A 23415-nucleotide genomic window follows, 5' to 3' on the forward strand; every position below is an offset into this window, starting at 1 on the left:
ATTTGATTTTATTTTGCTGTTGTCTTTCCCTATAACTTTGGAGCAAGGGATGTTTTCATTTGAAACTATTTCAAGATTTCTTTTCACCTTCATGTTCTCAGTTCTTCCCCACTGATCAGCAACAACTCTCACATTACTTTTTCAACACTGTCTCATCCTTACAATCTGTGTGTCTTTCGTACAGTCCTGATTTCTTCTTTTCCCTAATGGACATCTGTCCCTGTAGTTAAAAGTCTTTTGAAGTTAAAAGAAACAAGAGGCCCCCAAATATCCCAAAATGTTGTCACTAGGCCCGATGCATTAGATAACTCCTTTTCTTTATCAAAAGCCTAATCTGTTCAACTTTTTTAGTTTGGCGGTCAAAATTACCACAAAAGTTATTTGCCCTTTCTTCAGTACCCATGAAATATAAATAATAATTTATTTTGAATCTCAGAGCAGTTATATAGCCTTCAGGTGCATCCATTTCTGCCTGGATATTGAGGTTTTTCTTCATCCTATTTTTGTGAGATAATTTTTACCACGGATAATTTCATGTCTTTCATAGAATAAGTGTTGATTTTTACCACTCATACTTCTGGAATTTACATAATCTATTCTGAATTTTTAAGCATTTTTTTCTATACTTCTTAAACTTCATTACACATACATACTTATGTACTTTCTAAACCTTGAGCAAAGCCACATTTTTATATACAATTCAAATACAAAGTCCTATATATGTAGATGATATTTTTCTACAGTCAGAATAATGGCTTGCTAGGTTTGTGTCTTGGTGAGCTGAATTCAGTGCTGTCAGACACTGTGAAATTCAAACTCATCATTAGCCACAATGAGGATAGGAATTTAAATTCACAATGTAGGCTGAAAGCTGCAGGCCATATTTTTTTGGTTGAAATAATTTTTTTTCTGAAGTTACTTCCTGTGTGTGAAATTATTTCTAGCTTATAGGAGTCTGCTATGAGTAAGATTTGAAATGTATTGCAGAGCAGACATTATTGGAATCTGTGTTTTTCAGAGGTTTGCCTGCATACCTGCTTTATAAACAGATCAAGGGAAAAGAGTGAAGTCCAAGATGTGGTGGTGAGCTAACTTTTCCTCTGAGTAAACCTTTGTACCAAACTGTGGCTGCCATGGACTCAAACAGCACCCTCATGTGAGTCTTTCTGCTACTTTCCACCTAAACTTAGAGTCAATTCACATAAGTTTGTAGAGTATGATGTATGTCATGACGAATGCTTGTATTATCTCACCATGCAGTTTGTGGTTACTGAATACATTAGCTTGTGCTTAAAGTTGGGATAAACGTTTGCTTAAGGTTGGATAAAAAAATAAAGAAAAACCACTTTGTAGGGGCTTCTAATATAATTCAGAGAAAATGAAGTGCAGTTCTGGAATGTCTTACAGCAGAGGTACTTCAGTATATTCTTACTGAAAAGTCAGATGCCTACAATATCTCCTGAAAATGTAACAATATTTCTCCCATTCTGAAAGCCTTACAAATCGAAATCCAAATTATTTCAACTCCTAGCACCCAATGAGAATACTGCTCCAGGACAAAGCAAAATATTTTTGGCCTGTAGTGTCACCATTATAACATGAGTATTTGGAACCAAATGCTCTTTTTTATTGAACTGAAATCCCAAAGTGTTCTGCAGCCTGACCCTTATCTTCAACAACCGATTTTTTTTTCCAAATAAACCACCACCACCACCACCAAAAAAAAAAAAAAAAAAAAAAAAAAAAAAAAAAAAAAAAGGCAAGTTCTTTAGGGGAAAAAAAAAAAAAAAAAGGAAAATAGGAATGTTGGAGCTCTTTTACGAACCACTTTTCCCTCCTGTGAGTAGCTGTATTTTAAAAATAGAGATGTATCTCACTGCTGCAATTTAAATGTGCATTTTCAAAACTAAGCCTGAGGGCATGTGAGTGTCAGACTTAGCTCAGGTTTAACAGTTAGAATGTTGCCACAAAATCTGATCCTAATTAATACCCGGTTCCTGCATCAAAATCTTCTGAATGTTTAGTGTGTGTTTTCCAAAGAAGCTGCTTTAAGAGTTAGCTTACTAATAGTGGGGCAATTTTCCACTGAGCTTTGACCCTTCCCTAGGTCATGTGGATTTGCCTGGCATCATGTAATTCAGATACCTCAAACTAGAACTTTTTAAAATTGCATCTGTAGACTTTACATAGTCCTTCAACAGGAAATGTAGAATATGGCTAGGAATATGATGCAGACATTGGCAGTTTTTCCTAGAAGTATTAATTCTTACATTGGCCACAAATATTTAATAGCTTAATCTTGGTGGTAAAGGTTTAACCTGAAAATCAGATTCACTTGATAAGTTGTAACCACCCTCTGGACTGATGCTACTCTGTACCAGAACAGGGAAAATGGTCTCCACTAACCTTGAGAAACTGCTGTCTGCTCTCTGCAGAGGAACAGCTCAGACAAGAACAGAATCAGCTTTTAAAAAATAAGACCAATATAACAGAATTAAATAGATTACAGCCCAGAAGGAGAGGAAATGATAAAAATCTGTTTTCTCTCATAACTGATGCTATCATGAAAAAAAAAAAAAGGGGGGGGGGGAAAGGCAATTATTTAAGGAAAGTTATTTAGAAAGTATGGACAATAGAAAGGTTGACTCTCTGGGTAGGAGATGATCTTCTTTTACATCTATTTCAAAGAGTGTTTTTTAGCTGTTGGGGGCTTTTTTTTTACATTTCCTTTCTTCTGCCTGACTATATGCTGGCTTCTTCTATGTCTCCATCTACAGAGAACCTAGATGAGTACTTTTCATTGAAATGGTTGTAAGGGATTTGAACATGTTTTCCTGCTCTGACAGAACTGTTTGCACATTTGTCTGCTCTTTGGTTTACTCCTTTTTCAGAAAATTTTCTTTTACCAAGACTTATTTCACTTTACATATGTTTCTGAGACCAATTCTTCCTTTCCTTGTTTAAGTGCCAAAAATCAAAATCTTTCTTTTGCCAATAAACTGTTATTATCCTTAGGTTAATGTATTCCCACAACAGTGTACACAGTCATCTGCAAGCTGGTGTAAGTACACGCTGCTCAGAATCTGAGCTGGATGGATATATTCTACTGTTAAATAGAAGATATAAATATATTTAAGTAATGTCCTGGATAAGAAAAATATTTATTTATTTAATTGTTCTCACCATTTGTAGCCTGCCCATAAAGCTTTCAATTCACAGACAGGTTGGAGTCAGATATATATATATATATATATATATATATATATATATATATATATAAATATATGTGCTTGTAATCAGCTCTGTAGTTGTACCTTCAGAGTCATGCCCTGACAGGTTGTTTCATCAAGTGGTTAGACTACCACAAAATTTATTTCAGTCAGAGCTCCCTTAAAGGCAAGGATAGACATCAAGTGCTTTCTTGAGACCTAAATAAGCCTATCAGAAACCTTATTCAACACTGGAGTACATCATAATGTACTCATTACTCAGGAAACACAGAAATCCTATATATGTGATGCGTTTCTTTTACTGACAGATGATGATAAAAGAATTCGGGTTCATTCAGTGCTGAGGGTACCAAGAATTTGTCATATCTGCCTAGGGGATTAAATTCTAGTACAACATCAAATACAGTAGTTTTACTATGGTCAGATGATTTGGCTCCATAAGCCACCTTAAAATGATTACGTGCCGCCCTTCATTTTATGCCACTTTGCTCTCCAAGCTCCATCTGTCCTGAACGACAATCCACCCACTGGACGTGGCAAATCCAAGATCTTCTTTCCCATTTATACTGAAATTCCTATTCAGTCTCTCAATGCACTAGATATAAGCCTACTGTAATAACCACAGACATCAAATAATAAGTTATTTTTCTACATTTCAGTACTCGTTATAAATATTTTATTTCTACTTCTCCAACCTAATTTACAATTCATATATATTCCTTCATAATTCTGTCATATTTCCTTTTTATAGCCATAAGCCATATTTCTATTTTATCATTTCCTTTTAACTACCTTGGAAGACCTTTCTATATTTCAATTACCTGCAGACTCCCAGTCCTGCAGCATAATCTTAAAATCAAAACTGAAGTATTGATGCACTCCTCTGCAAATTAATTCTGATTATTATTAGAATATTATCAGAACATAAGTATGCTGGGACCTTCTGAAGCTTCCTTGACACATCAAGGCTCTCATCTTTCATCTAGTGAAGTCAATGACTGATCAAAAGCCAGACTGAACCCACTGAAAGCATATACTTTAGTGTAATGAAAAAGATACTTGCATCCCTGCACATATTTTTTCCTGACACTGTTTTGGTGTCAAAGTGGATTTGACCTATATACATCCTGCTATTAATGTGAGAAAGTTATCAAAGTATGTACTCTACTGTCCTTTTCCGACTTCCATTTTATACATGATTGTTCCATTTGACAAGGAAAAAGGGTCTTAGGAAGTTATAATGACCTGCAAATTTTTTATGCCTTTTTTTCTCAGTACTGCTAGCAATGATGTGCAAACCTTTGTACAACTGCAATTTCCCCCAGTGAGAACTTTTATGTTTGAAATATGGGAAAAAAGTGATCTTCAACCAACTAGATCAGGTCATACAATACAGACATGGAACTTCATGTATCTGAAAAACTTGTGTTTCCAAAAGAGCTGAACTCAAGAGAACTAAACTCTTGGTAGAACTGTAACTGACAAGTTTCAAAGTAGCTCCTTATTTCTTTCTAGAGAAAAAAATATTACTGTTGACATGTTAATGATCATAATAAAAAAATTAAGTTCTATTCAGAACTGGATAAAGGACTTCAGATCCTGTGCAAAAACAGACTATACCACCCAGATACGTAGCAGTAAGAAAGAAGATAATCCAGCAATTAAGATAGTAGTAAAAAATGAGATTAATTTGATTTCCTTAAAGGTAAGTAATATTTTCCAAATAATTTAAACTGGATTATTTAGAAAAAATTATATAGCTGATTTGCTACATCTAGAAAACATAATTGGAATTAACTGTAGAACAGCAGTGGCTTCTGATTGACGACCTATCTCATTTGATTTGCAAATCTATTTTTGCTGTGCCTTTTTTAAGCATGACTAATAGACAAAAAGCCACAGGTGCAAGCGTAACATATAGAAGCTATGTAAAGCTGGAACAAAACAAATTATGCTATAGCTTTTTTGGGTCTTGGAAGAATGGTCAGAGATAAAATCATGTTTAAATAATGCTATAGAAAAGTGAAGGAATTATATAAATCAAAAGAGCATCTAGGAGAAAACATGTGAGTTAAATTACTGTCTCTTCTCCTTTAAAATCATAGAAAGAGAAATAACCTTTTCAAAAAGAAAAATGTTTGTAATTTTTGGATAGAAAAGTATAAATTGAATGGGAAAATAGAGGATTTCGGATAATGTGCTTAACTAAGAAAGCCACCTCAGAAGACAAAGGAGATAAAACCTTGCTTACATTGTCAAAAAAAGTAGTTGTAAGGTGAATTCCAGGTTCCTTCATCCTTCTTATACATCCTTCTTAACTGCTAACTACGAGTTTGCTTTAAGAAAAAAAGAAAAAAAAAACCAACCAAACTGTACTAACAGAACCATCTTGTGAAGGGTTTTATATAACTTAATTTCACAGCATTGTCTCAGTAAAATGTATGTTGACCTAAGGGATTCTTAATCTTTCTCAAAAGTGCTCTGGCAGGATAAAGCTGCCTCATGATATGTGCTTGTACTCTCATGAGCAAGGCTAAACAGTACAATTCTGCTACAAGAGTATCTTACAGAGATCATATTCCAGTTAAAAGAAAAGTGAAATAAAAGCGAAGGGAAGAAAATTTTGAATTAAGATTTAAATAAGTGAAGTAAAAATCAAACAGATATTCTTGCTCTGTAGCTTCAGGGAGACAGAAGAAGACTCTGTGATGCCATAGATGCTGTCCTTTGAACCAGCAAGGTGAATATAAAAAATGGAGAAAGGTTTAAACATGTGCAGAAAGGAACCTCTGAGCCCACCAGAACATGAGCTTCTTGTTACTACTTGTTTCCCCAGTTCTTTAACAATATATTCACTTCATCAAGCCTTTCTCTTTCTTCCTTCAAAGCTCTATGATATGTATTAAACTTGGTGGCAGGAAACACCTCTGTGCAAAAGGACAATAGACAACTGCAATTCTAACAGCCCTATCTAACAACACAAAATTAGAATCCTTTATCTTCTTCCCTTGAAGAAGCAGAAAATAAGGCAGAAAAGAGCTAATGCAGTTAAAGGAAAAAAGCAAAACTAGCAATGTAAGAAAGAATAAGAAGTTTAAACTAAACCAGCCCTGCCAATTGCCTAATTTAAAGTGAGAGACTCTTAATATACAAATATGACTGCAGTATCTCTAAATGAGAAAGTACTACTTCTGATTCTGTATTTTTTATTATCTGAGAAAAAACCTGATATCTGGATTACCATATTTCTACTATACCTTTATTCTTGGGATAGGCTGCCTATATAAAAATTTACAAATAAAAATATTAAAAAAAATAATCAGTGAGTAATGGTCAACTTAATCTTTCAAGTTTTTCTTAATCAAGAATTTCTTAGACTGACTTATGATAGATTGCTTTAAAAGTTAAACATTAAAAAATCTTCTGAATGCAGGAAAAATAATATACAAAAAATCCCACATTGCCATGGTAGTTTATATATGCCCATGGGCATACTTTGAAAATTAATTACTAAAATAAATCATTTATTGGACACATTCACTGTGAAGTGTTTCCAAATAGACATATTGATTACTACAGAAGAAAATAAAATCATTTCATTGTAGTACCACCTTTAAATAAACACATCTGAAAGCTTTATCTCCAAATAAGCACATCTTATTTTCCCTTTTTTTATATTCAACTTTTGTTTTATTTCTTCTTCCATAATTCCTTTCCTATATTCACCCCAAGGCACCATGATAATAAAAAACACAAGCTTGAGAAAAATAAACTAAGTAAAAAAATCTGGTTGATGTTTGACATTATGATTTCCTGCCAGATTTCATCAGTCATATCATGCCATGTGTAGTAATACAGTCTGATTGATGTTGCTCACAGGGACTCATCACCTTTCATGTATTTGCTGAAGAATTTAAAGGTATCGCACAATCTTTGGATAAAATCAATTCTTATGGTGCCAAATGTTTGATTAAAAAATAATGATCATGACATCAAAACCTTGTGATTGTATTTCTCAGTGGTGGGGAATCTAATTCTTTGCACCATTTGTAAGAAGTTTTATTTTTTAAGTTATGATAGATGCTTTGACATCTTTGACATCTGTGTCAATTGTACATTTAAGATTAGTTTTCTCAGCCCGTAGTGTTATGACCAAATTTGAGCCTTAGCAGGATCCAGCATGATTCTCTTTTTTCATGTTTTGCATCATGGGCCCCTGCTTTCCTGCAGATTGCTGAACACCTCACTGTCCATGGAAAGCAGTGAATTAATTCCTTGGTTTGCTTTGCTTGTGTGTGTGATTTTTGCTTTACCTAATGAACTGTCTTGTTCTCCACCCATGAAGTTTTGCTGGGGTTTTTTGTTTGTTTGTTTTGTTGTTGTTATTGTTGTTGTTTTTTCACCCTTCCAGTTCTCTCCCCCATCCACACTGGTGGAGGAGTGAGTGAGTGATTGTTTAAGGATTAGTTTCTGGCTGTGGTGAAACCATAAAAGCAATTTTTATTTAATTATAAACTAATATAGCCAAGTCAAGGCAAAGTTTTTCAGCTGAGCCTCATGAAATCTTGATTTATATGGAATTTAGACTTGATGCTTTGTGTACAGAAAAAACAAAGGTCACAATATATAATATTTTTTATCATTTTGAACAAGCATTACCTAAACAAATGGCACACACACCACAAAGCAATGCTTAACAGTAGCAACACTTAATATAAAAGACAAATAGTAGCAATGCTTAATATAAAAGCCAAAACACAGTGGTAGGAGTGATTTTTAGTACAGTTGATCCTGAAGAGTTGAAATTCAAATCTGCCTTTAGAGGAATTGATATTTAAATTATGCACTATGTTGTGGTTGGCCGAACAATCACTGATAATGAGAAGATCTTTTCTTCTCCAGTGGATTCAAATTTTGTAGACTGATAGTTTAATTACAACTAAAGGTATTAAAAAATATGTGTTTACATCCAATTTGAATCTCTATTATTACCATACCTGTTACTTTCAGTCTGTTGGCTCCAATGACAATCTCATCTTCATCTGCAGAAAACAATACTTTTCCACTGTCACTTGCTCTCACTTCAAATCTCTTACACTGAGCTTCCACAGCATCAGCTCCTGAAATCAAGGGAGTGGTCATTACATCCAAGATACTTTGTAAGAATTAATCATCGGCATAAATGGAATATCCAAAATATATCAAAACCATGATGCTTTACTAAAATACTTGGCTTTCTGTAAGCCTGATAGCTAATTTGCATTATAAAATACTGTTTAAATAGTTTACAGAAATAACTGTGAGAAACATCAATTTCAGCGTCATGTGGAAATCAACACTAAAATTTAGAATGTAGTTAAACACTGAGATCTTGAAATGCCAATTCAGACAGAGTTTCCTGGGGTTTGTTCTGTTTAAATTGCAGTTTCTTGCCAATGAAAAAATAAAGATGACACATGACCCTATTCCATCAAGACACACAAATCAACACAGCAGAAAAGGGTATTTTTCATTCAGTTCTACTGCAAACTTAGACAATGGAATATCAAAAAAAACCACAACAAAACACCAAAACAAACAAAAAACATGAACTAAGAAATCAAAAAACATGAACTAAGAAATCAAAATTTATGTCATATTTTATGAAACAATATTCCCAAATGTCTCAAAGCTCAAAACCCCTAAAATATTTCTGAAATTGGACAGATATATGTAATTGATCTAACCGCAATGAAGAAACATTGCAGGTACTGAGACTTTTAAGTTTGCTATGCTTTTCAATTACAGGTCTAATTCTTACTCTCTAGTGTTTTGTGTATTAAATTGTTTCTGAAATTTTTATTTTATTAATAAGTGAAAGCAAACATCACTTCTGAAAATGGTGTTGAAAAGCAACCAGCTGCATATAGCACAGCAAGATATAAAGCAGGATACATTAATTCAGGGAAACATAATCTGAAATTTTCTCTATGATCCCTGATTAGACTTTTAATGTACTCCTGGAATAAATCTATAAGCATAAAAATTATGTGGAGGGCATTATGGACAAAAAAATTTATATATGTTACTTCAGTTTAAGAATCTGGTTCAGAAGTTTGTAAAAAACTCCTGCCTCCATAATATGTAAGTCTTTAGTTTAATATCCAAATGCATAGTATCAAAATATGTAATAAGGAATATAAAAATTGTGATAATGAATTTTTGTCAAGGAATTGCTTTAGTAGCTCAATTTGCAGAATCAGCTATGTAATCAAAATAATTCCTTTTACTTTCAGAGGAACTTATATTTGTACTGTAAAAAAATTCTGGCTATTTTGATTCACGAAGAAAAAAGAAAATTAAAAGGAATTATCAAAATACTTGTGATGATTCATTTAGTTGAATTTAGATATGTTTATTCTGTAAATGTCTAAAGTGGCGTTTTTCTCACCCCCTTCCCCTGCTGAAGTTTTTTAAAATGTATTAATCAGGTTGTTGGCTTTGTTTTGAAAAAATACAAAATCTTTGTAAAAGCAGACGGGCAGATTTCACATTTCAGATGCAGATGTTTGGGGATGCCCTTGTCCTGCAACTATACTTATGGTTCAGGAAACGAAAGGAATATTACAAATAACTTAACACTAAACAGTTTCATCTTTATTTAAAAGCTGATGATAGCTTAGCCATCTACAACTAAGTGGCATTATAAGTACTGTGATGTTACTAATTTACACCCATCAAAGTCGTTAGCTCTGTAAGGAAAAGAAATTAACAGAAAAAATGTGTCAGAAATCAAAAAGAGAAAAGACCTGCCACATTCTTACTCATTATATATCACTGTAAGTGACAGCCCATGTTTCAATAATGGCTTTTTAAAACTTGTAGTGTATTTAGGATAATATAGGTTTTCAGGAAAAATGACTTAAAAAAGAATGATCTGGAACTTTGACTAAGGTATGCATACATTTTAGACGTTATTTGTGCTGCTTCAGAATCACATTGTATAAAAGTACACCTAGAACTTAGCTAGTCCAAAATATCATTACAGAAACTAAATAAATTTGAATGGGCTTTTACTTCATGTTTCACTCAGGACTTAATAGTGTATTACTTGGTATTACTTATTGCTGAAATGGTAAGTAGTGTGTTCAAGGCACTTGAGAGATTACTAAAAAACATAATACATGTTAAATCTGTCTCTTTGACACAGAACCAGGTTGTGAATGTTATAAAACTGGTTTCAAAAAGTTAAACTGCCTACAGAGTAATCAGTGCTATCAAAATGAAATTCTGTATCATTGCATTTTCATTCTCCAGTTAAAACAGGAGCAAGCAGTTGCATTTACAATGTATTAGGGTATTATCTTCTTAGCTGTAAGGCAAATCACTGTGTTCCAAAAACACTCTACAAACATACACATCTCATAAAATGTCTGAATCTTTAATAGTACTACTAATAAAAACGATGCATCAAGTCTAAGAATATTATGTATGAACAAAGGAAATACTTTGAAATTCTAATCTCAGACTTGTAGAGCCATCACTATTTTAGCAAATAATAGAATAATAATGGATACTTCAGTCTAGAGAATCATGTATGAAAATCAATCTTCTAAATTCTGTTAGGAAAGGTAATTTCTATCAAACATGTGGCTACCAGAAAAGCTGTTTGGCTTTGCTACTTCTTACTGTATCACTATTCTACTTCATACTAGACAGGGTATATCGGCTTTAATCTGGTTCAAGAGATGTCTATGACAAACTCCTTTCTCATCTTGTGTTCAGGAAAACTATTTACATGTAAATTCTGTTGCATAATTCTCAATTAAATTATTTTGTTCCTGTGAAATTCCTTTCATTCAAAGTATATAGATGAAAAATATATGTATTGTATTCATATATACATGGCATGCAATGATGGTTTACAACATATGCTTGTTGCACAGCAGTTGTATAATTGAAACTATCATTAAACCAGCTACATTTAAAATGGAACAAAGCCTAAAATTGTTCATTTTAACTGCAGTGAAGATGCAATAAATGAAAATGTTGGGCAGTACACGCAGTAAAAATACAGAAAATTATGGTTCTGTAATCCAGATTAACAGTAATAGAGATTAAATTTCAAAATAAAAACTATCTATATTGAATTTGAAGAGAATGTGACTTTCTAGTTAAGTAATATAATAATATGAAGAATGCATGTTCTAACATTTTGCATTTTAATGTCAATGATTATTTACAGTATTTCATTATTATTAAGAAATACTCATTAGAACCACTATTTGCTGTGATAATAAATAGTAACAAGAACTCTCCAGTCTTACAAAGTTCAGATATGATTACAAACACTAGCAGTTGTGTCTGATTTGTCAATCACCTTCCATGTCCACCAGGCACACAACAAATTCAGACACAGAAAAAGATAAAAAAGTCAACAACCTTCAACTAAATATAGGGATTAGAATTCAAATGGAATTACCCCAAACTGATCCTTGTAAATAGGAAACATACTAAAGTTCAATATACTTTCTTCTGGTTCTTCAATGAAAAATGGGTTATTTAAAGATTTATTAAATGCTGAGTTTTATGCAGAGTCTGGATGACAAAGAAAGTTCCTTTTATTAGAATGTGTTGATACTTCAGAGATTGGAGATAAAAGGGATAAAACATTTTTAATAATGATTCAACACTCATCTGTGTCTAAGATCAATTTTCAAGAAATAAACACCCAGAAAAATTTTTTAATGTTCATAGGAATGTTAGATATTATGGTATTTCGGCCAGCAGAGATGCTAACCAAAAAAAAAAAAAAAAAAAAAAAAATCAGTGAATGCAAGAGCAATTGTGCAAATGAAGGATTCATAACACCTTAACAGAAGCATTGAGGAATTTGGAAAAGAAAAAGAGAACTTTCAGCTGAGAGCAAAACACCTACACAAACAAAGATTCAGAACAATCAGAACATATCCTGTGTTCTGTTTGCTGAGGAAGATAAGGGACCATCTTAACTCTATCTAAAGAGTAAAAGGTGAAAGACTCCTTATCTTGCTCTGTCAATAGTTGATGGCCATGCTGTAGAGATGTCAGAAAGCTACTGCTTCTAGGAGAGGTTGATCTTCAACTTTTCCTATTCTGAATGATTATCTACTCAGATAAGGGAAGCTGAAGCAAAAGCTAGGTGAAAAGAAACAAAGCACACGTTTGTTACATTTTTTGAAAGTGAACAATAACAGGTGTCAACATAAATTATTTGCATAAGAATAAGTCAAAAATTATTATGAAAGGAAAATCAATAGAACCATCTGAATCAGGCAGAACACTTCCTTCACCATGACCTATGGACCCAGTAATATCCATGAAAGATTAGTGATATTACAGATTTAGGACTTTGCCAAATGAAATCTGACAGAAAAGGTTCTGCCCTCCCAGGCAGATTTTACTCCTAGGAACTTTGTAGAATCGTAGGATCATTACAGCTGTAAAAGACCTCTAAGATCATCAAGTCCAACGTTAAACCTGTCAAGTCCACCGTTGATAGGGTCTATCAGTTTCACTGAAAAACACATCTGAAATACTGTCTGTCACCACTGCAACAGATAGAATACATCCTTCCTGCAGTCTGTCTTCCTCGTGCATCTTGACACTGCAACCCCAGCTATGGTGGAAGTAGCATACAGTTGCAACAGACAACACTCTCCATGCTACTTCTATATGAGACCACGACAACTCAAGAACAATTCTGTGCTTTCCTGCCTACTGTCCCTAACATACGGTAATTCCCATGAGACTCAGAAGTTACATGGCTGAACAGACCTTTGGTCTGATCAGATACAGCTGTTCATAATTTCATCAGCTATGAGCAATACACATGGATGAATGAAAGTAAAATGTGATTCTTTGTTCTTGAAGGTTGTTCGAGCTTTAAGTCAACACATTTACTTTGCTTCTGTAATGGTTAAAAAGGATGTGTGTAGTGTGTAATTTTAGTGATAATATCTTAATTGCTTATATGGGTCCTGAGATCAGAAAGTCAAGCAAAACACAAAAAAGATATGTCGGGCACCAAAATTTATCTGTAGGACTTCACACTGTATGTTCTGCTCTACTCTTAATCCCATTAAGTTTAATTTTCTCAAAACATGATCTAGATTCTTGAACTGAGGCTAGTAGCAAGTAAAATGACTTTTGTATCAGACTGATTTTTCTCATAATACTATACATGTGTCATAAACATATAAAATATAATAGACATATTTTAGTAATAAATAAATATACGTTTTATGTAAATAGATATATTTTAAATTAGAATAATACAGTATTTTAAATATAAAATAAGTAATAGGTTAAATTATAAATAAATATATACTATTTTTTATTACCAGATCTATTACACTATCTTTCCTACACATTTTCTCTTTTTGTCTAGGAATCTGTGACATCAATAAAGAGCCACAATATGTTAACTTCTTTTTGCAGCTGCATTTATTGACTTAGCTTTCATTGACAAGCTCAAAAGTCCAGCTCATGCAACTTTATTATTTATAACTCTAACATATTTTGTGCACTACAAAATGTGAATGGGAGTAGAAAACTTACCAGTTTTTCTTACTCATGATGAATGCAACCTGAATATTACTAAATCCTAAGAGAGAATTTTCCAAGTTTTTAGTATTATCCTCAACCCTGTAATTTTTAGCTTTCTGTGATGTGATTAGTTTTTACAGCATAAATAATTTACAAAGCTGAACATATACCTTTTGGAAGCTGAGGCTTACTGAAGCTTACTGAAAGCAGTCTGGGCACTACTTTTTGATAAAAAATTAGTGGGAATATTTCCATTCTCTCTGTTAACTGAGCTGGGCTGTAAGGCTAAAATGATGCTGTTTGGTCACTACATTTTATGAAAATATTGAGTTCTTTCTCAGTAGTTGCACATTCCACTGAAAAAAATGAGAGTTAAAAGTAGACAGAACAATTAATAGTGAGACACCTTACTACCTGCTGTACTTGATGAACACCACATTCAAATCAAATAGCAAGAGCACACAGAAATAGTAAAGGGAGTTATGAAATGTCTTCATTAGATAGATGAAACTCAAAGACAAAACAGGACTGCTGAATTTCTCCTTTGGAAATACAACATCTTGCAGATCATAAGGCAAATCATTCTTTGCTAAACCTGTTACTATTTATCATTGTAAATTTCCTTAGGTCCGACTTCTAGCCAGACTTCCCTATTGAATGTTCTACCAATTTACTGGAAATTCTACTGAAAATTCACTGATGTATAAATTTCTGCTTTATTCTTTTCTTAAAAACAAATCTGATGTTTGACTTATTTGCATTTTTTGAGTCCTTATCTCTCATCTGCATGCTGTCAAAAATGCTAATAGTGCAAGGATCTTTATGCATCCGGCTTTATCACTCTGAGATAACTGGACTGAAAATGAAATTGGATGAAGAGAAAAACAGTCATGCAACCCAATTGTTCCTTACCTTTCCTCTTACTCATTTATCCTGTGACCTTTTAAAGTAACTGTTATGGATCTTTGTGAAGATTTAAAAAGAAAAGCATTTCAGTTTTGTCGTTCTTACTGATAATATTCTCTGAAAACACTAGACAGTTATTCTGAGATATTTTTTCTACCCTGCATGCATTTTGCACCTTTTTTTGTGTTTTATTAATAGAAAGTAAAAACTAGAAAATATTTTTCTCATATTTACAGAATCACAGAAACATTCAGGATGGAAAGACCTTCAAGATCAAGGAATCCAGCCTTTTACCAATCCTCACCTTTTCAATATATTCTCTATGTACTTTTGTTATTAGGAGGCTAGCTTTGCATCTTCCTTTTTTTTTTTTTTTTTTCCCCCAAGTTTATTATAAAGATACAAATTTTTGTTCCAGGTGATTTTGGCAGTTTCCCATAGACTTTAAATAAAATCTGTTTTGACTCAAAATATGGTATAATATTACTCAAAATGTGGGGAATTAGACCATTATAATGTTTCTGAAAGCAAATCAAACTTTTTTGAGATAAAGAATTGAATTAATGACACTTTCAGAGAGAAGACCCAAACAAAGGACATGAGTTACCAGAGTACTTGGAAGCTCTCATGAAAAAGAAATGTTAAAAAAAACCCTATCTTACATTTTTGAAATATTAATTCAATACTTCCTTATATAAGGAAGACTAAAAATGTCTAATTTTGACAAACTGCCTATTTCTCTGATTATCTGCTTTAGCTAGAGAGTTCAAATATCCTGAAGCTATCTATGCAAAAGGTCTTAACATTTCATATAATTACACTTTATCTGAGAAAGATTTAATGAAAGAATGTACAAATACTAAAAGATACACGAGTCATCCACAAAAAGTCTACCACTGGGTACTACTGGGTAGTAAAACAAAAGAAAAAAATATAGCCTCATGACTAGAAAATGATAATTTTAGACCCTTCTGCTACTTGGCAGATCAGTGAAATGCATTTGCAGATTTCTGAGCAGCTAGCATCCACTATGATGATGGCACAAGACAATGAGGGCTTAACCTGGCTCTCAGGATTTCTACATTATCCATTTAGGAAATTACTCGTCTCCTTGCCCTTGACAGTGGGATGAGTGCCAAAATGCTGCAGAAGCAGGATAAAAGCATATTTGGTCTCTTAGCTTCTGGAAGTGTCTCTTTTGATTAATGTTCTCAGTGGAGTTCATTGTTGACTTGTAACACATAAGATGCAACTCAATTCAGCGATGAAGAAAACTACCTCAGCTGGTTACCCTGCTGACACTGAAATTCTGTGTCTTTGTGATTTGAACCACTGCCAGATTGTCTACCTTTGAAATACCCCACTTGTGGAGGCTACATTATACCCTTGGGAAATCTGAAGTGTCCTTAAAAGAGTGTACGATTCTGTATCTGTAAAGAAATATAACCTAGATGCAGATGGATATTCAAATTCAGAGACAAGACCTGCAGCATAGGTGGAATTTTTGTTAGGACTAGCTGAAAGCTTTTGCACCAGAAGTATGTCAAGCCAACCAGAATCACTCATCTAGAGAAAAATACATGTGCTAAATTAGCACCTGGCTTCTTCTTCTGCATCAGAAATGAAATGGGTAGAAATCTTCAAGTGTGTGAAAAAACTAAGGTCGTCACAAGTCCAGATACCTTGGCAATATGTACATATGGCAACAAAACAACTTCTGCAACCAAAATATCTGTGCAGAATAACACAAAAGCAAAATCATGAAGTTTTGGAACACTAATGTTGCGATAGCTTATTTTAAAGGCAAGGTAGTCCTTAATTTTGATTTGGAAAATAATCCTCACTCAGTATTATTTTGATCTCTAACTCATGTTAGTGATTCAGTGAATGATAACTATTCACACTGACTAATTAATTTCAGATTTATGGAATGTTTTTCTTCACAGGTAGAGATCTAGTCAAACCTAAAAATATTCAGCTAATCACTAATTCAATGCCATCTGTTCATAATTCAGTTACAACTACAATATTTATCACTCTAAGAATAGCCTAAGGAAAAAGAAGTTTTTTTCAGAGATATATTTATGTATTAAAGAAATTTTTAAAATCAATAATAAATATACCTTTAACAATGCTGTACATGCTGGAGACAAATTACATCAAGACAGCTCTGCCCATCAACAAATGTCACAATTAAACATGTCTAGTATTGGCATAATATGGACCTTGAAACTTAATCCTGTTCTAAATAGAGGCAAAAAAAGGCAAATAAAAGATTTCATTAGTAAATAAACACAAAAAAGATGCAGTCTTCTATGTGTGGTTATTAATTGCTATTTTCCAATGTGTTTTTAAAGTTACAGTGTTACATTGCAGATGGTTTTGGAACCATATTTTTTAATAGCAGTTGGTGAAGTGCAATAAATAAAAATTAAACTTCAATATTGATGATTTAGAAAACAATATTTATTGCAACATAACACTGAGATGAAATTTCTGATAGTCTAAAGATATGTGAGGGGAAATTCCATAAAACAAAAATGTTTCTATTGTTTATTTTTTAACACTAGTCATCTAATTGATATGAACCAGAACTTGCTATCAAAGAGGTTCATAATCTCATATGGACAAATAATTTTCATGGGCAAACACAAATGTTTCCAAGCCTGACTGTTCACTCACAAGAATCTCTTTCACATACAAAACCAGGCTAATTTCCCATAGATGCTTCAATAATAAAACTTATAAAACTCAGACTTTTTAAGGATAACTTAGCTGAAGAAAGAATCTAAGTCTACAATCAAATTACTTCTCAGATCTATGTTTGATAAATCTTTTAAGAAGATTAGCATACTGTTGAATTTCCACCTCCTTCCAACTCACTTTTCTCTGCAACTCTGAAATAAAGGAGAACACCAGAAAGACCTCACTGCTCTTCTATTTCTTTTAATTATTTTTTTTGTATTTAATTAACTTAAAATATGCTTCACATTTTATGCCTCAATTTTGTCCTTGACTCCTTAGAATAATATGTTCCTGACAATATTAGTGAGCTGTCTGAACATCAGGGGAAAAAGGGGTAAAAATAAAATCTTAATATCCTGTCAGAGACTTGTTAAAGGTCCAGATGTTATAGGTAATTTAATAATGCTTAGCACCCATCAGCAGGCTTGTGAATGTCACAACGCATGCACAGCAGCTGCCTTTGAAGTGAAATGAAGTATTAGCTTCAGATGAAGCTAAAGATAAAGAATTAGAATCATCTTTGGAAGATGTATGCTGCATCTGTCAAACCCACTCCTACACCTCTAAAACCTACTTATATACCTCTAAATAACCCCATTTCTTTGACTCTTGGGATGTCTCTCCTACAAAAGGAAATCACTTTTCCTTTCCTGCTCTGAACATTTGGGGAGTAGTTATGCTGTCTGTACTGGCCAACAGCATGTGGCTAACAGCAGCAGGACAGATGGCAATGGATTAATGTTTAAACACTAACACTTTTGCACTACCATGAAAACACTAATTACCTCTTCCCACTCAGACTCTACTTCTGGAGTTAAATCAATCAACTGCTCACAGTTCCAGGTCCTCTGATATGTTATGGGGTCGGGTTGGGTGGGATGGGAAGAGGATAAAATATTTGAGAATTGCAACCAAATGTCTTTTTCTCACATTTTTCAGTGCCAGTTTTCTAGAAAAAGTGGAAAGGTCTAGGCTGGTATTTAAAATACAATAAGGTAAAATAAAAAGCCTATAAAACACCAAAGTAAGCAGAAGACAGAAGTACCACTGCCAAATAGCTATTGATAATTAAAATCTACTTCATTATATATCTAGACTCACTACAGATGCTCTGGAGTCAAAGTTAGCATTGAGATGAAATACTAAGGCAGTGAGCTGAGGCCCATACCAAGCTGATGGGACACCACTCTGCACAGTCATTACTGTACTCCTGCTCCCCCTCCATAATCCCTGCCTGATTTAGTATTCACCTTTCATCATTTTCATATCACCTCTATAGTGACAGTGGGTATAGACCATTGTGCTTTCATGAGAAAAAGAGGTTTGTGGTGGCTTCTTTTTGAAGGCTGCCCTCCAGCACCTCACCGGTCCTTAGCATGCCAGATGCTCCTGCCAGCACCACATCAGAAATAAGATACCAGACATTAAAATTCCCTCCAAATTTAGATCATGGACAAACAAGGAAAGAAAATAAGGTGTATGTATTTTTTTCTACAGTATAAAAAGAAAAATATCAGACTATTTATAAAAGTACAAAGTATGTTTTGCTTTTTGTCTGTTACAGACAGAAAAGACATTTTCCACGTTAGATCAATACAACTACAGATATGAACTAACATGACTTGTACCTTGCATCCGAGGTAGATATAGTACTCCTGAGCTCAGACTAAGGGAAAGAAAAAGAGAAGAGGAAAAGTGGGATCAAGACTCAAATGACAAAATACTACTGCAGTCTGAAGAAGGTAGAAAGATGAAATAAATATACTGAATGCAGAAATAAGGGGAAGAGGTCTTAAGATCTCAGCTCTGGAAGTACTGAAGTTATTAGTTTTAAGATTCACAGAAGATTATGTATAACACACCACTGAGGATGACAAAACCGTGAGCAGAGTTATATCCACTGCACAGACATTTTGGATAAGCTGTTTAATACCAACAATGTATAAACACTCTCTCTCCCCTGAAATAACCATGCTGAAATTCCACAGAATTCAGCTACTGTCCTACTGGTGCTTGCAACTCTGTTTGTTCATAGGGAGTTTTTAATTCTTGACATCTCAACTGATGTGATATGCTCTTGTATTTCAGGAACGAGATATCATACTAAATAATGGCCATACCTACAAGAAATAGTTACCACTTGGTCCTGATAACTGACAGAGAGATACCTTACTACTCTATTTTTACAGCACAGTTTTCATGTAGCAACTCATGTGGCAATGAGGGAGACTTAAGATGTATTTTACACCAGAGAGTATTTCAAATACTAAACAGAAATGTAATGATATGTCTGCACATAACATATAAATAAGATCATCAAAATGATATGAAATATATTGCTTAAAAACTGAAAATACCCCTAATTTATCAAATGCAATCAGTAGCACTGTGTAAAGCATCTCTCTATTTCAAAGAGGTCTTGTTAACCAAGCACAAATTGGATTGAAAATGGCTCATGGAGTATTTTTAATATTTTTATGAGTTAGTTGTGTAATGGATGTGTAAAAAAGTATTATTTTTCAATCCAGTTAATGCAAGGGCTTCTCACAAGGGCATATTTGCCATAGCTGAATTTCAAATGTGCATATGAAGATTAATACAGAAAATGATGCAACTAATTTACAAGTGAAACAGAAACAAAAATTAGAAAGGAGTTGTCTGCCTCTTGATGCTGAATCAAAATAAACAAACCCTGATGCTTTCTATTATTTGTAAATTACTTAAACAGAGAATTACAAGAGATATATGGCTGAATTTCAAATAAATTATGATGTTAATTTTTTCAGGATTAGTTTGGCAGACTCACCAAAGTGCTGGCAAATAGGTCAAAGTTTGGATCAGAGCTTCACATTTTCCTAATACTGCACTTCGGGATAAATAATTATCGGGAGTGGATTCTCATGATAGCCAAAGTCATTAAGAGTATATATTAGGTGAACTTCTATCACAAAAGTGGTACAGCACAGATGGTTTGTAAAAAGACTTTTCCATGCACTAGACAGACACAAATTGAGGCAATGTCACGTTGCACTGTAAATTATGAGGAGGGATGAGGTTCAGATTCCAGCTGGACATTTCAACTATTATGAGCAACATGGCTCACTTTCTGACTGCCTCTTGGCTCATCTCGTGCGCTTTGCCAGGAGGAGACATAGAGCCATATGGCCTTCCAGGCACAGCTCCATTCCTTCGGCAGTGAGTCCTGAAACTGAAAGAAATCCTTTCACCCCACAATTAAATCCGAGGTAAACTAACCTGTATAAAAAAGCGGAAGTTATCTTCCATTTACCTTCATTTAAAAGATCTGACAATGGGTTTGTACCACTAGTTGTATTTTCACCTCCTGATAAGCTGTTTATATTCCTACATTTGGGAAGAGTGCTTAACTGGATATAAAAGTTTAAGGAACATTATACTTTAAAATTAGTACACTCAGAATATAAAAGATTTTGCTGTGTAAATTCTCCAAATATTCTCTGAATGACAAGTATCTAACGTAAAGGTAGCAGGGAAAACAACAGACAACCAAGTGATTGTCAACAGAAAATTCCATTTAAGGTGCAAACAATCTGGAAAAATGTAAGCAGTGCAAATAATTCAGCCCAGAAATTATGGACTCTGTGTTCATTTATTTTTGTATTAGAAAATTTAGAGGAAGTGAAGTAACTGTAAGATAAAAACCTTTGCTACAATGAGAATAACTTGATAAATGACAAAATGTTCCAAAAGAAGATTTTAATCTATTACATATTTAATCTGAATTTCAATGTGAAATACTCCTCTTTGTATATAACTTCAAAAACTGGACTACTAATTCATTTGGATATGGTAAAATGAATTGCCTACATTTTTTATTTGCATACATTGAAGTGGTATTAGGGACCAAAATTTGTGTTTATTAAGGCTGTATTTCAGTTAAGGAATAGAAATTGAGAGAACGCTGAGAAATGGATAACTCATTTATCTGGCTTTGTTTTGCCATATCATAGCAATAATAATTATCCTACTCTTCCACAGTGGTTAAAAGAGCAATTGTTTTAATATGGAAATTAGACTAGCAGAATGTTTAATGTATTTTAGATTTTGGAAATCTCAGTGTAGTTTGGAATGACAGGTAGGCAAAACTCTTTGTAAGTGTAAGAAGAGAGTCTTGATCTCACATATTCCAAACAAGTTCTAATGCATGTTTGCCCAGTTGAAGGGGAGAAACAGCTAATGAGGGATTGCAAACTAACTCTTCCCTTCCCTTCCAGCATCCTACAAAGGATGATGCAAGAACATTTATGAGGATAAGAGAAGAGCTGAGACCATTTTTTCCCTTTTCCTACAGTGAGGAAAGGGCGTACGTGTATGATCATTCTAAAATGACCCACTTCTTGCAACGCTTGGAGAAAAGACCTTACATCTGAGGTTACTAGTGTTTGCATAGCTAGTGTATGCAAACAAGATTCTAAACCAGAAACATTTCTTGACTCATTAAGCACGTTTTTAATGGATACTTGGTTCAAGTTCATAAAAATCTTAAGTAAATGTCTGACAATAATGCCAAAGATTTAGAGCAACATGTATACATCTAATATTACATGTACCTTATTATTATCATTACTACCCCATAGAGTAAGAATATATTATAACATTTTGTTACTCCCACAGATGATTCTAAAAACAAGAATACTTTAAATGTTGTATCTTGCTTCAGTTCTTCACTGATATCTAAATGTTGCAAAAGGAACATCAGGAGTGGCATTTAGGTAATGAGTTACTTTGAACACCTCCGAAGTGAAGGGGTAGCAGCATGTGTTACCTGTTAAGGTATCACTTGATATAAGCAAAGGAAACTGCCATATATGATATAGGTTTGAAGGACACTCCCACTCCCACAAAGTTACATACCTGCAGTTTCTAATGTCCAACAGTTTCTGCACAATAACTCAAGTACTCCTGATGGAACACCACAAGTAAGCAAGCACATTTTAAAGATCTCAGAATACACAAGACAAGTTTTGTGGTAAATGTATGGAAAAGATATTTGACAGGTTATTTGACTATATCTTTTAGCAATGTTATCAGTCTTCAGCAGTTCTGTAATTGAAAATCATACATCTGCCTCCTATTTTTAAAAAGTAACTGCAAGAATGTGATATAACTTTGGTATTAAAATATTTTTTCTGAATTTGCATGGCTCTGGAGATCTCAGTGGCTAGAGCAACAGGTTCAGGAGCTCTCTAAAGCTGTAACTTGTACAGGTCTGTATGTCTGTGAGAGTTACAATTCTGTCTGAGGGCTCAAATGAAGCAGAAATGAAATGTGGTTTTTTTGCACATTTCAGATATCCATCCCTAGAGTTCTTTACGAATAGAAAAGGGTCAAACAGTATCAGAAATACCTGTCAGAAACAATTATTGCAGTAAGGAAGAAAGTAAGGAAAAACAACCTCTCACAGAAAAAAAGAAAGCTGAAATAATAATCCAACATGAAGGTGAATTTACATTAAATACAAATGTGCATTTCAGTTTCAAATGTCAAATTACATATTTTAGTGCTTGTGAGCCTAACATACTCCACTCAAAGGCAGGCAGAGATATGTAAGGTATGTGTAGACAGCATGGAAACAAAAGACTTGTGGCTCTAGTTGAGCAACTAACACGCATTTTGAAGAGCGGTAGTAAAAATGAAGTCTATAATTTTGCATATAAATGATGCAAACATTGATTAAACAGAGAAAAAAAGTTGTGTAAAGGTAATTCAGTAGAATGCACAATGCAGAAGTATTAGTAAGGGTTGGGGGGTGGGGGGGGAGAGATGTACTAGCTAATCCAGCAAAATTCAATGGATTGTTAGCTTTTCATCTTTATTTTGTAGATACAATTCACGTCTGTGTTACATCTGCTCCATTGGTCTTAAATGGCATGTCTAAAAACTGAAGGCTGTGGAGTTCTCTTGGAGATCCAGACACAAACTTGGCAGT

General features: G+C 33.7%; 1 protein-coding gene across 7 annotated transcripts in view; it reads right to left on the reverse strand.

The window, feature by feature from the left end:
* The window catches only part of SGCZ (sarcoglycan zeta), a 253826-nt gene that overhangs the window by 36783 nt on the left and 193628 nt on the right, over positions 1-23415 (reverse strand). For all 7 annotated transcript variants that reach the window (XM_066185802.1, XM_066185805.1, XM_066185801.1 and 4 more), the window contains one exon: positions 8228-8350. In XM_066185802.1, the coding sequence (XP_066041899.1) occupies positions 8228-8350 (123 nt within the window). The remainder of the gene's footprint in view (positions 1-8227; positions 8351-23415) is intronic.

The sequence above is a fragment of the Chamaea fasciata genome, unplaced genomic scaffold (assembly GCF_029207755.1).
Source record: "Chamaea fasciata isolate MVZ Bird 193981 ecotype frontalis unplaced genomic scaffold, bChaFas1.0.hap1 SCAF_6, whole genome shotgun sequence".
In the NCBI taxonomy this organism is placed as follows: domain Eukaryota; kingdom Metazoa; phylum Chordata; class Aves; order Passeriformes; family Sylviidae; genus Chamaea; species Chamaea fasciata.